The following is a 14,790-nucleotide window of genomic DNA, read 5'->3' as shown; positions in this document are numbered from 1 at the left end:
GCTCAGTGATCATGAATTCCAGCGGCTCCGAGTCCTGCCCCAGGACCTGCTATTCTGTCTGACCTGCTAGTCTTACACTGTGAGAAGTGCTGAGTGCTGGCAGCAGCCTGGGAGCCCGTCTTAGATGGAATATGCCTATGGGAAGCCTCAGGGAGAAAGCTCTAGAAATGGCAAGTCAGGCCAGTTCACTGTTGTCACACAAAGGAGAGAGCAAGGTGGCATGATAGCACAAAGGGCTCCCAGAGGGAAGAGAGACGCCGGGACCTGCCCGTGGTAAGCGGGTGTGACACTTCTGCAGGCGCCAGGGCCCGGGCCGCAGGCTGCTTTTGAACCTGAGCTCCAGGCTCACCTGGCAGGTCGGAGGACTGGAGGTGTTGAGTGAGAATGTGTGGTTTCAGTCTCCCTCACCTTGGAAGCTGGGCTGGGTTTACGTGGGTCAAGCAAATCCCCAGCACAAGGAAAATTACAAAGGGAAGCATGCCCTTGAGATATTTCAAAGCTTGCTCTTTCAAGCCTGCCTTTTAAAACCAGTTGGTACAATTTATATATTCAGTGTAAATAGGCCCCCCTTTCTGGGAAGGTAGGCCTCCTGAAGATGGTCACCAACCCACAGTCGTGTCCACTTGTGTCAGTAAAAGCACATGGCTTCATAGCTTCCGGTCCTGTTGAACCTGTCACTAACTGAGGGTCTGAACTGAGCCCCTGCTATGTGCCAGTCTCTATGAATTATGTCATTTAGTTCTCCAAACAACACTGTAAGCGGCCAGCCGTTGTTATCTTCATTTTTAAATCAGAGGGAAAAGGGGGTAGGGGACTTGGCGGGGCTCACATAGCTAACAAGGGTCAGAGCACAGGGTTGGGTCAGCGCTGATGTTTCATTCAACCCTGCGTCTGGTGACGCAGGCCTACTCCAGCTCGCTCCTGCTCTGCTCTACCAGGGGCCCTTCCCACATGACAGTTTTCTTCCCACGTGAACAAACCCGAGCTCCGTGGTTGGGGGCTTTGTGTCCTCCCTTCTGGGGTGTCTCTGCAAGGTTGGATGATCCAAGGACAGGAGATATCCAGGGCAGGGGGAAAAGGTGAAACTCCATGGCAGCCTTTTCAAATGACATCTGTCACGGTAGGTGCTCAGTGGTATTAGGGAAAATACCCAAAACTTGGGAATAAGGAGAAGGGCAGGTGACACGTCCTCCCAGGTCATATTGGCACGGTGTTTAACAGGCTCGCCCAGGGCCGTTTGCGATGTGGGCCAGAGGTGGCGTCTCTGTTTCTCTCTCTGTGCACTGCTAACTAAAGGCCCTTACTATGCAGTTACCCTCTAACTCGTAGATTTGTTTCCAGTAAAGTTGCAAACCGTTTCCTCCTGGTGAAAAAAATTGCCCCCCAGGTTTTGTCTTCTTGCCTGTATGTCACTCAACAGCTGTGTGCCTCACCTGGCCCGCTCAGTCCACCTTCTGTCTCCAACGCCCATGTACCCCCAAACCAGCTTCTCACTCCTGCGGGTCCCGTCATTAGAGTTAAATAAATCTTCACCTCATGGCTCACTTTATATTCTTATGAGAGGCACACTTTTAAGTTTTTGGAAAGTAGGCTTTGGCATTGAGTTCATCGGGTAACTGAAAATAGGCCCCTCCAAAAGCCCTGCCAGAGACATCGGGGCGTATGCGGCAACCAGCAATCTGTTAGATCCAGACTCCTAGGCCAGAAAGAGCCAGTTGAAGTTTGAAGGTCTTCCTTCCTTCCCCTCGTTCCAGGCATTTCTGACTTTGACGTAATGGTTCATTGTTTTTTTTTTAATTAAATTTTTTATTTAAATTCAATTTAATTAACATACACTTTATTATTAGTTCCAGGGATAGAATTTAATGATCCATCAGTTGCATACAACATCAGTGCTCATTACATCATGTGCCCTACTTAATGCCCATCACCCAGTTACCCCATCCCCCACCCACCTCCCCTCCAGCAACCCTGAGTTTGTTTCCTATAGTTGAGAGTTCTCTTATGGTTTGTCTCCCTCTCTAATTTCATCTTGTTTTATTTTTCCCTCCCTTCCTCTATGCTCCTCCGTTTTGTTTCTTAAATTCCACATATGAGTGAAATCATATGATATTTATCTGACTTACTTCATTTAGCATAATACCCTCTAGTTCCAGCCATATTGTTGCAAATGGATTTCGTTCTTTTTGATGGCTGAGTAATATTCCACTGTATATATGTGTGTTTCTGTATGTGTAGGCATATAAATACCACATCTTTATCCATTCATCTGTCAATGAACATTTGAGCTCTTTCCAAATGGTTTGTGTTTAAAGCCAGTTTGTTGGACCTGGGTTTATAATCTCTGAGCAATACACATGACAAGTTACATTAGCTTCCAGCAATGGGTAACAGATATTTCTGTTAAGCATTCAGACCTAGAAAATTTGGGCATGTCTTTCAGAGCTCGTCAAAATTCTGCTTTTAAGAGGCACACAATTGCCTCGGCTTAGGGGCTACTCTGGGGTCACTGAGAGGAAATCACATCTGCCCAGCAGTCACCTGGACAATTTCTGGGGAAAAAAACCTAGAGTAGGAGGTCAGGAAGGCACTAAAGATGAGAGGCATCCCATTAGAGGGAGGAGGCCGCTGGCCAGGGGTCCATGCATGATGAGGAGTGGGTTTGGGTCTGTGACGCTCAGAGACCCCAGCAGGGCTTCCTCCCATAGCACTGTAGACCTCTAGCCCGTAGAGAAAGTGCTAAATGGGCCTCCGAGCTGCACGCTCTCGGTATGTGAGCAGCAGAGATCCTATGGGCCAGGCATGCTGATGTTTAGAAGTATCCTGATGTTGGAGAAGCTCACACTGTGGATGTGTGGACCCTCCTGGCATGAGTTCCTTGAGGCAGGAGCGTATCCCTGGCCGAGCAGATTGTCCCATGTCTAAAGGATTTGGGTGAGACTGATTGAAATCTAGGCTCTGCTGCCTCCCACCTACTTGTTATCTGAACACAGGCAAATTACCTCTTGACTCGTATTTCCTAATCTGTAGAATGGGTATGTATGTATGCCACAGACACATTCAGGGTGAGGCCTGTGCATGCATCTGCTTCATAGGGCTGTTATAAGGATCAAAGGAGAATGAGACGAGCTCACGTGTTCTAAGTGTGAGGCATGGCACACGTGAGTAAATAGTGGTTACTCTACACACTGCCCGCTCTGGCTGGGTACTAGAAATGCACATCTCCCTAGGGGTAACTGCAGGTTCTCTTCCCATCCTTCCAGTGGGAATGAGACTTTCCAGGGCAGAGGTAAAGCTGGTGTAGCCCCAGCCCCCAGGGCACCCAGAGGCTGTGTTGGTTCCCACCAAGGTGGCTCATGGTGTAAGCCCAGGAGGGCTGCTCCCTTCCCCACGAGCAGCCTGGAAGATGCCAAGAGCCTTCTGGCCTGTGGGAGTGTTTGAGGATGAGCCCCTTTCAGCTGGGGATGGAGCCAGTGTGCTGAACATCAGGGCAATTAGACCTCCTTTCAACACTCAGTACTCAGGGGCTGATAAACACCTCCAGAGAACCAGAGGCACCCCACTTTCCCAATGGTACAGTGGGGCAAAGCGGCAGTTTGGGGTCTGCAGTCACGACTGCCTGCAGCCTGCGTCTGCCTGGCAAGATTTGTCTCAGAGCAGGGCTTTGCAAGCCGGTCTTCTTCCTGTGTCAGCCCCTTGCTCTGCAGATGGAGCTCAGAGACCCCAGACCACTACCCCTCCCTAGCCTGGGGCTCTGCCCCCTCTCTTTCAGGTCTCAGGTCAAATCTCACCTCCTCAACAAGGCTTCTCTGACTCCAGCAGAGCTGGCCCACTGCGGCAACTGGTCTGTTTCCTTCCTAGCATTGACTACCACCCACATTTGCTTGTTGTTTGTGTTCACACTTGTGTGTCTCCCTCCACCGCGGTGTACTGCCCTGAGGACAGTGTGCTGGTGTGCCTTTTGTCCCCAGCCCCTGGAATCGGGTCTGGCACGGAGGAGGTGCTCCAGGACTCTTCACTGGCTGTGTAGGTGGCTGGAGAGCTGGCAGACGTGTGCCCCTGAAGCGCCCCACGGTGACCGCCTGTGTGGGGCACAGGCTGGGGAGTAGGGTCTCGGTTAGCTCTTGCACAAACTCAAATTCTACAGTTATATATGACGCACTTGCGCGATCTCTGTAATGAGTGAGTCACAGTTCACGAGACACTGTCTCCGGTCCACCTTGGGCGTGTCGGAGAGGATATGTTTTCTTGGGAGGTTCAGAGTAGGGGGTCTGGGACAATGAACCGCAGCTCCTGGATGGCACACCCCGCATATCTGCACACCTGTGTATATACAGCGGGCTCCCAAGGCAAGTCTTCAGCTCTAGGTCCTTAAAAAAAAGCCCTGACCATGACCCAGGCTATAGCTCCCCGGTGCATTAAATCCATCTGTAAAGGGCTGTATCAGCTGACTGGTGGGCACTCAATTCCTGTACAAGGACCTTCTGTCTGCCAACACCGGAGACCAGTGCTGTGCCGGCCTGGGGTTCACAGCAGGCAGCAGTGAGGCTGTCTGCGCGGGGTGCTGGGGATTTCGTGCCATCCATGCTTTCTGTGACCACGGCCCACTCTTCTTGGCCTGCTCTGGGCCCTGCAGAGTGGGCGGTGGCCTCAGAGCCAAGCTGTCACCTCAGTGTGGCTTCATGGTGGGGTGGGATGAGGTAGTAAGGATTTCAGCCCTAGTCTTTTGCTGGGCGAGGAGTAGGGAGCTCCCGAGATGGTGTCATGAGAAGGGGCTCCCCTCAGTAGGCGAGCCAGGGACAAGATCTCAGACGGAAGTGCTGCTCGGGGCAAGCTTGCCTGCGGCAGTTAGCATCCCACAGTAGAAAACCAGCACGTCTCCCCTCTTGCACGGCTCTCGGCACCGTCCCCAAGAGGGAAGCGCTCACCAATATACTTCACACCAAGGCTTGAGATATGGAGACTGCGTCAGAGTTTGGAAACTGCCACGTGGCATGGTCAGTGATGAGAAACCAGGCCCCCTGCGATAGGGCAATGAAGAAGGGTCCACCTCCTCCATCTGATCCTTGACCAGTCCCGCAGGCTCAGCTCCCACCGTCACTAAGCTGCACCACTTCCCCTTCGCTGGGAGACGATGGCAGCCCAGGTCTGTGAGTTCCAATCGAGAATCCTGATTGGAGTCACAGAGGGGATCTCTAGCACCAACTGGTACAAATGGACTTGTTTCTCTAGCACCATAACTTTCATGTAACAATTCCCATTTCTGACTGTGTTCAGTAAACTTAATTAGTGTCAAAAAGCCGCTTATTTGGTAAGATGATCAGTTTCTAACCTGGGTAAACGACTTTCTTTATGACTATAAATTAAGCACATTATATCTTTTTCATGCATCATGGTCGTCCTCATAAATACTGTAGGCAGTTGCTGGCGGTCTCACTTGGTTACCTTTCCCATTACTGTTTTATCATCGTCCTGCTAGGACTGGGGAATTCATTCTGTTTTAATAACGAGGAGGAAGTGGTGACAAGGAGATTGTTTAACAAGGAACCCACTGCTTGGTCTGCATCTCTCTGGCCAAGGATGGGATTCCAGGCCCACCCCAGTGCAGGGCATTGTCATCCCGTCCCCGGGCCTGCTGGCCACAGGCTGGGAAAAGCAGATGCACGGCTCTTCAGCTACTTTTGTTTTAATTGCAAATAACTAGGAATCAAACATTTGCCAACAGCCCATTTCCATGTCAGAGGAAACCTGAGTGTTCTTGACAACTTCTGTGAGCGCAGGTTGGCCCGCGTGTTTTCTTAACACTGACTCCTCAGAGCACAGCCTATGGGGGAGGCCTCAGTCACGACTGTGAGCTACTCGTACATGGGCACTGGAGGCACGGTGTCCAGTGCTGGTCTTCAGAGGCGCTCACTGCGATCGGGGCCTGCTGGTGTTTGAGGGGAGAAAGGGTCAGATGGAAACTGTTCTGCCCCACCCTCTGCCCTGCCATCTACTGCGAGCTGGCTTGCCTTTACCTGCCCAGGCTGGATTAGGTGGTTTCTGAACTCTCTTCCTACTCTGAGACTCCGAATTCTAGTCTCTACCCCACAAGGCCCACCTCCGTGAACATTTGTCTCCCCTTTGTGCCTCCAGCCTTCCAGCTTCCCTCCTGCCTCCCCAGAGGAGGCAAGGGAAGACGTACTTCTCAAAAGTTCTCCCCCATGGGGGCACAGGGCCCCCACTCCCCTCCCCATCTCACCCTCTAACCTGAGGTTTGAGCAGTGGCACCAAATCCAAGTTGAGGAGGTCAGCTTTTAAAACTACTGTGTTTCCCAAAGCGTGAGTATCCAGGGCTGTGTAAAGACAAAGGCCCCATACCTGCAGGGTCTCTCTCATCCAGACAGTGGGGCAGACATTCTCCAGAAGGGAAGTCAGAGGAGGGGGGGACGGCTCGGACTTGCGCTGGCGGGGAGCACCTCAGAGAGGCACTAGACCGCAGGGAGTGAATACTTGGAGCTGAGTCAGCTGGAAAGTGAGCACAGTCTGGGCTGGCAGCATAGCCAGGGCAGATCCCCTGAAGCAGGAAGGGAGAGGCCAGAGACTCAGAAACTTTGGTTCTGCTTCTTCAAACTGCAGCGATGAATGGGAGCCCTTGCCATCACACGGGAAGTTCATTAAAACAGTGATACAACCACAGTGCTTTGTGTTCTGGCTGTCTTGGGAAAGAAACAAAGGCCGGTATTTTTAGAGCTGTATTAGTTTCTTCTAGTAGCCGCCAGCACTTTCCAGGGTAACCCATTTTGCAGCCACCCAGGAGAGTCATGCTAATCAAACACACTCTGTAGCAAAGCAGCCATCAACACTGTGGGTGGAGGGCCTCCAGCCCAGGGCCTCCCAATGCCAGGAGCCCTCGGCTCCCCTCTGCCTGTCAACCTTGACAGGAAGATGTGTGCTGCGGCTCACGAATGCCGCCGAGCCTCCGCCGTGACATGCGAACATCAGCCAAGTGGATAGAGGAGATTCACACGCCCGCTTAGGATGTGCACTTCCACACTGCTCAGAGATAGTTTGACCTTCTAGGTTATTATGATTCAAGAAAAAGTCAATATTTCTTAGCTTGCCAAGGCTGGAAGAATTTAAATGAATTATTGACTCCAGCAGTTAATCTATCGATAACTGATTTTTTCCTTTCAAATCTAGAATGATAAAAAGCAGGCTTAACCAAAAACAAGAAAAAGAAGGTCGTTTTACACCCCCCCCCCAGACATTTTAATCCCTTGGGATCAGAGCTGGGGCCGAAGGTTCAGTGTTGACCACTGGGGCCATTCTGTCTCTCTTGAGTATTGTGAAGAAGATATAATTGAGCTTAAAAGCAAAGACATCTCTGGCCATAAAATCTGCATTTGTGTTTTAATTATTTGTATTTCAATATCCCTTTCTTATTCTCAACTTGTGTTTGGTGCCATTAAGTCTGCATGGCAATCCTCTCATTTTCTGGACTCCTCCGGTGGAGTGGAATGTCGTTTTGGGGTGCTTGCTTGGCCTTTCGTGTAAGCGGGCCCTTCCAGCAATAAGATGCTTTCCTGGCCACCCTGCCCACATGGGAGTGTGAGCTCTGGGCACCACTGCCTCACACCATTGTGCACATGTGTTGGGTGCAAGGGACACCCAGCAGCATGGCAGCAGCCATTCCCAGGGTCTCAGCCTCCCTACCACAGCTGTAGCTTCCTGCTTTGTGCTAGAAAGGGCTGGGCAGTAGAGAAAGGCTACTGGTCCTACCGCTGGTGGTGTGTATCCTGGAGAACCACATTCTCCCCAGAGAAAAAGGTCAAGCTCAAGTCTCCTTGCTGTGGCTGCCCCCATCCTGAACACTTAGAGTACCGCTTTCTCCTTTCTTACTCCACACTGATGGCCTAGACTCCACCATTGCTCCCCACTGCCTAACATATCTGACCGAACTTCCTCAGCTTGGCACTTGATGTCTCCTAGAATCACACCTTGTCTTCCTTACCCTTCTCACCCCACCCCTGTACAAAACTCCTCCTCCCATCAGTTCTGTCTGTCCAGTGCAGTTAGGGGAGCAATGGCTCAAGCCTTGCCTTTTGGCAAGCCATCCTCCTCTCCTCCAACATGGTCCATTGGCACTGTGCTACCTCCATGTGGTCCCCTGTTTATGCTTCCCTCCTGGGATGGGCAGGGGGTGTGCCTGAGAGGTTTGGTGTGAGCCAAGCAGAAAACCTGAACCCTGTATGGCAGGGTACTGCTTTTGGCACCCGTGGCCACCCCTGTTGGTAAGACAAAGACTCTTTTGGGCACCCCAAGCCCCAAGGCCTTGGCTTCACCGAAAAATGGAACCACACAGGAAGCCCTTGAGCCCCACCACTGAATGCTCGCAGCTGACCCTCTGTGTTTGTGTGTTTGGCAGGACTTTCTGGCCACAATGGGCTGCCAGCCTCCTGTGGGAAGAAGTTCTGCAGCCGCGGGAGCAGGTGCACGCTCAGCAGAGAGACGGGGGAGCCTGAATGCCGGTGCCTGGAGGCATGCAGGCCCAGCTACATGCCCGTGTGCGGCTCCGATGGGAGGTTTTATGAGAATCACTGCGAGCTCCACCGAGCCGCCTGCTTGCTGGAGAGGAAGATCGTCATTGTCCACAGCAAGGACTGTTTCCTTAAAGGTAGGAAGATGCCTCCTTGCCCCTATGCTTTGGGGTTTGGGGATGGATCTTCTAATGCCCTTTTGACAAACGGCCCTGGTGCTGAGCCTGCAGGAGGTAGAAGGCTGGAGCCTCAGCCAAATAGCACCAGTAGCGTTTCAGTGATGCATGTTTTGTGTATGTCTGCCTCCAGAGACCCCCTGCCTTCAGAGGGGGACCCTTGGAGAACAGAATCTAGGCAGACCTTTGGTAGGACAGGGAGGAGAAGAGAAGGGATGGAACCCACCAAGTGCCTGCAACAGTGACGGAAAGGAGCATCGGAGCCGCCTGGGCCTGGGCACCCAGAGCGCAGGGCAGGGCTCCGGCCTCTCCCTAACAGGCCCCGAGCCCGCAGTGGTGGGACCAGGATGTCAGGGAGTTCTCAGCAGTGGAGCACAGGTCTGTTGACCTCCGACCTCCCCGTGCCGCTGGCACCCGCACAAAGGGCCACTTTCCCCCCGTCGTGTCTGGGCTGTGGCAGCGGGATGGGGCAGGGACGTATTCAAAAGCAGGAGAGGCTCTGGTGGGTCAGGCTTCTCCTGTGACGGGAATAGTCTTGGACACTTTCATGGCTGTGCTTATGACGTTCACGCTGAGGTGCTTCAGAAATCATGAGACACATTAAGGAAATGAGGCCAAAATGAGTCCAGGAAAAATGTCTCTGGTCTGAAAACTCTGCCCAGCCTCATGCCCGCCGATCCCCAGCCCTGTGAGCACTAAAACACTTGACCAGCTGCTCCAGCATCATTGGCTGTGTTGAATTTTATAGACTGATGTTCCATTCTCCAGTTTCCAATATCCCCCAAATTGCATCTTTCTAAAGGTTTTTATTTCTGCATCAGAATGTGTCCAGCTTCCCTCACCATCGGTTATTCAAAGAGCATTTCTCATTTCATGCAAGGGAAAAACAACCACCATGAAAGCCGCCTCGGTGAGGGAGGATGGGGGAGAGCTGGGGAGGATGGGGGCCGGGGTGCAAGCAGATGAGGGCTCGGCTCTGCTTCATGCTGATTGAACTCATCCACCAAATCCTTCTGATTCATTGAGGTTTTATACGGATTTTGTGAATGCCCACGCTGTGGACGGCAGTCCCCAGCAGCTCCCAGAGAGACCCAAGGGTACAAGCCTGGCTCTGTCACTTCCCAGCTATGTGACCTTGGGCACATCACTCCACTTCTCGGGGCCTTTTCCTCTGCTGTGAAATAGGGCCATTGGCAGTAGTGCTGCTACGTGGAGGAAAGTAAATGAGGGGCTATACAGAAACCACATTGCATGCGCCTGGCACATCACAAGTGTTGTGTATTAATGACCCCTGTCATCATCTTTTAATCCAGTGTGGCCTCAGGCCTAGAGCAGAGAGGCACAGGTCATGTGGGGAAAGCAGAGGCGGGAACAAGGGCCCTGCCCAGCAGGTGTGGGGCCCACCTGGCTTGCTGGTAGGTCAGGTCCTAATGCTGTCCTAGAGATGCCTATCTGGAACCAGGGCTCACCTTTCTGCAGACCTAGCTCTGTGGGTCTGGATGCCCCAGAGGAGTCTTCACGGCCTCCTGCTCAGATCAGCTCCAGTCCCAGGAGGTGGGACGGCCCACCTGCCTCCGTCCCCCAGTGCCCCTACCCGGAGTGTCCAGCAAACAGTGAAGCCCTGTTCACTGACCTCAGGGGCTTGGCAGGGATGGAGGGCAGGAGCCTGAGGGAGGGGGCTTTGGGTGGGCACTTCCCCACCTTCACCAGAGCCATGGTTCCGATGGGGAGCAGGAGGAAACAGTGACAGGGGCTGGGGAGTGGAGGTCTGAGAAGGAAAGAGGCTGTAAAGGACAATATCCCACAACCCCACCCCAAGAGAGCAGTGGAGTATTTAATGCCCTCTTCCGCTCCACTGATGACAGCTTGTCTTTTGTCCCTTTTCCAGGGAGTTGTTGATACAGGAAACTGAAAAATAACTTCTTTTTTCATGCAAACAATAATTCTAAATTCATCCATGTTCCATTCTCTTTTCCTACCAGACTTTACAAAGAAAAGTTCTGACTTCATTCTTGGGTTTCATTTGTGCCCCAGAAGTCACTCCTCGCAGGGCCGGGTGTGGAGAGAAGGGGGAACATGGTGGTGGATTCCAGGAGCCGCAGTTCAGAGCACCCCCTCTGTGGCTGGGACCTGTGCCCTCAGTGGGGTGGAAGGGGTGTTTTCCTGAGCTTCGCGTGGGGACCACAGCCCTCTTGCTCTGCAAGGGAGGAGCAGCGATATTCTAAGCCCCAGTTTCAAGAAAACTTTTGGTAGCACATTGCGGTTGCTATGGCAATGGAATTCCTCGCGAATGCGGAATGAAATATAACATCATTTAGGGATTATTAGCATGTAAGAAGAGCAAAACTGAACTCAAAAACATTGCTTCAGCTCACCTTTGCAGCTTTTGATACCAGCTCTCCTGACATCCCAAGCAGGGCGTCTCCTGCCGAAAATCAGGGGGACAGAGGGGTGTAGGATTGTCGGATCTCTTTCTGCCTGTGGCCAAATTAAAGTCACATTTGTTCTCAGCACCAAATACTGCCGGAGAATACCAAGACGGTGGGTGGAATTCTCTATAACTTTAACTTGTTATAGACTGTGTTTGGAAAGTTGCATCGTGACGTGCTGTTCCTATTTGTGTACTAGTTGGCACTTTTAAAATTGTTTCTCTGTCTCAGTTTTGAATTCACGCAGTATCTCCTGAGCTGTCTGAGAAGACAAGCTTGCTTTCAGCCGTCACTCACTACACCAGGCTTGTATTATCCCAGATGATACAGTGTTATAGTTGGGCAGTTTTCCAAACAAACCGTGAAATTATGGAAGAAAGAAGCCTGTTAGGGCTACAGTTTTAAACGGATCTCCAGATTCCTTGTCCTGCCTGGTGTTTTTTTTTTTAGGGGCACTTTGGTGCTTCAGAGCAGAGTTTCCTGGTGCATGAAATCAGAGGAAATAATTTCCGTTTTTAACCAAAAAATGAAACACACTGCAGGCTCACTAACAAATCTCTTTTTTAAGTATTACCGCACAGAGAAATAAAAACCCAACCTTTTGTTGCAAGGCAGAACAGATAGGTCTTGCTGCCGAAGAGACTTCTTTTGTTGTTGTTATTGTTGTTACTTTGAATGTTATTGCTTTAGGAACTTAAGTTAGGTTTCACGCCTCCAGGGCATTTCCATACCTCTGCACGTGTTTCCTGCCCTGCAAGCACTACTCACATCCCCAGCTGCGGGCCCAGCCTTCGGTTTCACTCTGTGGGTTTCACTCTGTTGGAGCAGGTCCCTACACCCAGGGAGGTGCTGAGGCCTGCATGGGCACTGCGGGCAGGCGTGGGCCACGCAGGAGGCGCAGGTGGAGGGGGCAGAGCAGCACAGGCTCAAGGTATGGCTTGAGATCAGTCATGGGCCATACCACACCTCCTTGGACAGGGCACGTAAGCTCTCTGTGCCTCACTTACCCCACCTGTAAAACGTGAGTGGTAGTGATGCCTTCGTCACAGTATGTGTGCTGTGGGCATGAAATGAGCAGTGAGCTCATGTCTCTAAGCAGTGTCAGAGCGCTCAGGATGATGGTGCTGCCGTTGCAAACATTGGGACACAGCTGAGGGCCAAATGCAGGAGGCCTTGAGACACCTGCCCATGGGTAACACTGCATATGAGCTAAGTACTCAGGGTGGTGATCGTTCCTGTGAACAAAGAGAGAGATCATTGGTTTTCCAGGTTTATTTAATGAATGGCTAAAATTTGATCTCCAAATGGTCAAACTAAACTCACCTTCTCCAACTGCCTTGCTGTTTTAGAAAGAGATATAACAAGTCATTTAAGTTCACCTAGCAAGTCAGTAGAGATGCAAAAGGAGATTCCAATAGCCCCTGATTCTGAGTCTAGAAGAAGTTTCTGGAATGCATGAAAGGCTCTTGGGAACTGCCATTTGAGCCTCAGGGAGGGATTCAACTGCCTGAGGATGAGAAGGGACATGTCCAGGGAAGAGACAGTGAGATGCATCTCCCAGGGTGAGTGAGGGCAGGAGGGCCATCCTTCAGGATCCAGGCATGGGGTTCCTACAGACTCAGAGAAGAGCAAGGGCCTAAAAAGCAGATCCTGAGGAGTGTGGGTCCACGCTGGGTAAATGTAGGCACTTGGGGAGGGTGAGCTGAGGAAGGCCTGCACACCGGGCTAGACCGTTTGCACCTGAGCTGACTGTGTGTCCGATGAACTAGTCCAACTTTCACATTCCCCAGACAGGGACCCTGGGCCCAGAGAGGGGTAGCTCATCTAGGTTACAGGAACGCTGCCTCCGCAGCCTGCCCTTGAGAAGCACCCACAGCTCTGGGACCATTCATCCCAACAAGGCATGTTCACAACAGACGAAGCTGCTTTCTCCTGCCCCGGAGACCTCCTGGTGCAACGGTGGAGGGCTCAGTAGCCTTGGTCGGCCAGAAAGGCTTGGGTGCTCCTCGGCCACTTCCTGCCCTCCAGGTCAGCAAGAAGCCCAGTTGGGAGCTTCTCCGGGAAAGCTGGCTCAGTCATCCCAAACTGGCAGGGCCTCTGGACGTCCCAACACCAAACCATTCTGTCCTCTGTGAGGATGGAACAGGGACTCAGGATCTCTCAGAGGCTGCTAGAAGACCCCCAGGACAAGATAGCAGAGCCTCTGAGACCAAGCTGAAGGCCCTTGCACCAGGTCTGGCTTTTTGCCACCAGCCTCCACTTTCTCTCCAAAACCCCTTTCCAGTTTCTTCAAATTGCCCTCCTACTCCTGACCCCACCTACATTCTGTCCAGAGGCTGTGGCTGCTCCTTCAGCCCTGCATAGCTATCTCTGTGCCCTCAATACCCTTCCTGGCCTTCACTTTGAACTCCACGGAGGAGGGTGTGGCCATTCTCTACCAAGTCGCCCAGCTTCACAGGCATTATTGAATGTCCCCTGGGTGCCAAGACTGTGCTGGATCTGAGGACACCTGTATGATCAGGACTCCAGGCCTGACTTCATGGAATTGACAGCCACGAGGAAGGTCCACCTCCAGTTCCCAGCACTCCCACTCTCTGGGCCAGCATGTGGGGGCCGCTCTAGCTAGAGACACCCCGAAGACCTCAAGGACCAGCGGGGATCTTCATGGACTGTCTCTGTTTTGGAGCCTTCCACATAGATTCTGCCCTCACCGGGGCACAACCAACTGGTGGGGACTGAGCTGCAGGTTGACCAGCAGCCCCCCAGGGCAGTGGCCCTCGGAGCTTTCTCAACCCCTTTCTAGTATCTGCTTCACCCATCAAGAGAAACATGGCTTCAAACAAACGTGTGTTCTTCTGTTATTTCCTCTAGGTTTTATGCAAGACAACGTCTGGGTGTGAGCGCCTCACAAACGTGCAAGAATGTTATCAGTGCAGTGTGTGTGGTGTGCTTCACAGAACGGCTGTACTTTGGATGAATTAATTACATTTCAGTAATTAAAAATTGCTAATAAGTTACTGAGCTGAGAAAGTCTCACACTGCATTGATTTCCCTATGTAAACATGCCGCAGCCTATGAGGCCCCCACATTGTTTCCTGCCCTTTCCTGACACCCCTCCTTCATATGTCCAGCCCCTCCTTGGTCACCTTGGCCAGCTCTGGGTGTCTCCTCCTAACCCCGCAACCTTCTTGCGTCTTCCCTTCTCTCCCACTGACCCGAGGCCCTGCCGTCGCTGGGTGCCTCCACTGCCCCGGCTCCCCCACACGCTGCCCACCAGGGTCCCCGCTGGCTCCCGTCCCCATGAAGATCGGCATTCCCAGATGCCAAGTCCTGCTCTTAACTGCATCCGCCCCGCAGTGGGCAGTCTTCAGGCAGCCCCCACTCTTGCTCCTGTGTTCATCGCGGGCTCCTCCTTCCCCACTAGCTTTCTACATGTGGGTTCTCCCTGGGCCCCCTCAGCCCTCCTCTCATTCCTTTGCACCCCCTTCACCATTCCTGGCATCCTTCATGTGCAAATAAGACCCAGCTGTATCTTCACCCCAACCTCTCCTCCACATTTCAGTCACAGGTCCCCTCCCCAAAGGCCCACGACCACCTCAAAGTCAGTGTGTCCTGAATGAACTCTCTAACTCTCTGCTCCATCTGTCCCTGACATCCTTGCTCCTC

The 14,790-nt window shown here is 52.2% G+C and overlaps 1 protein-coding gene across 1 annotated transcript in view; it reads left to right on the top strand.

The window, feature by feature from the left end:
• Window positions 1-14,790, top strand: part of FSTL4 (follistatin like 4) — a 602,689-nt gene that overhangs the window by 384,233 nt on the left and 203,666 nt on the right. The window contains exon 8 of the mRNA XM_019799110.2: window positions 8,408-8,656. Coding sequence (XP_019654669.1) covers window positions 8,408-8,656 — 249 coding nt within the window. The remainder of the gene's footprint in view (window positions 1-8,407; window positions 8,657-14,790) is intronic.

Source organism: Ailuropoda melanoleuca, chromosome 3 (assembly GCF_002007445.2).
Source record: "Ailuropoda melanoleuca isolate Jingjing chromosome 3, ASM200744v2, whole genome shotgun sequence".
NCBI classification, from domain to species: domain Eukaryota; kingdom Metazoa; phylum Chordata; class Mammalia; order Carnivora; family Ursidae; genus Ailuropoda; species Ailuropoda melanoleuca.
The sequence above is the reverse complement of the archived record's forward strand: the minus strand, read 5'-3'. Positions and strand labels throughout refer to the sequence as shown.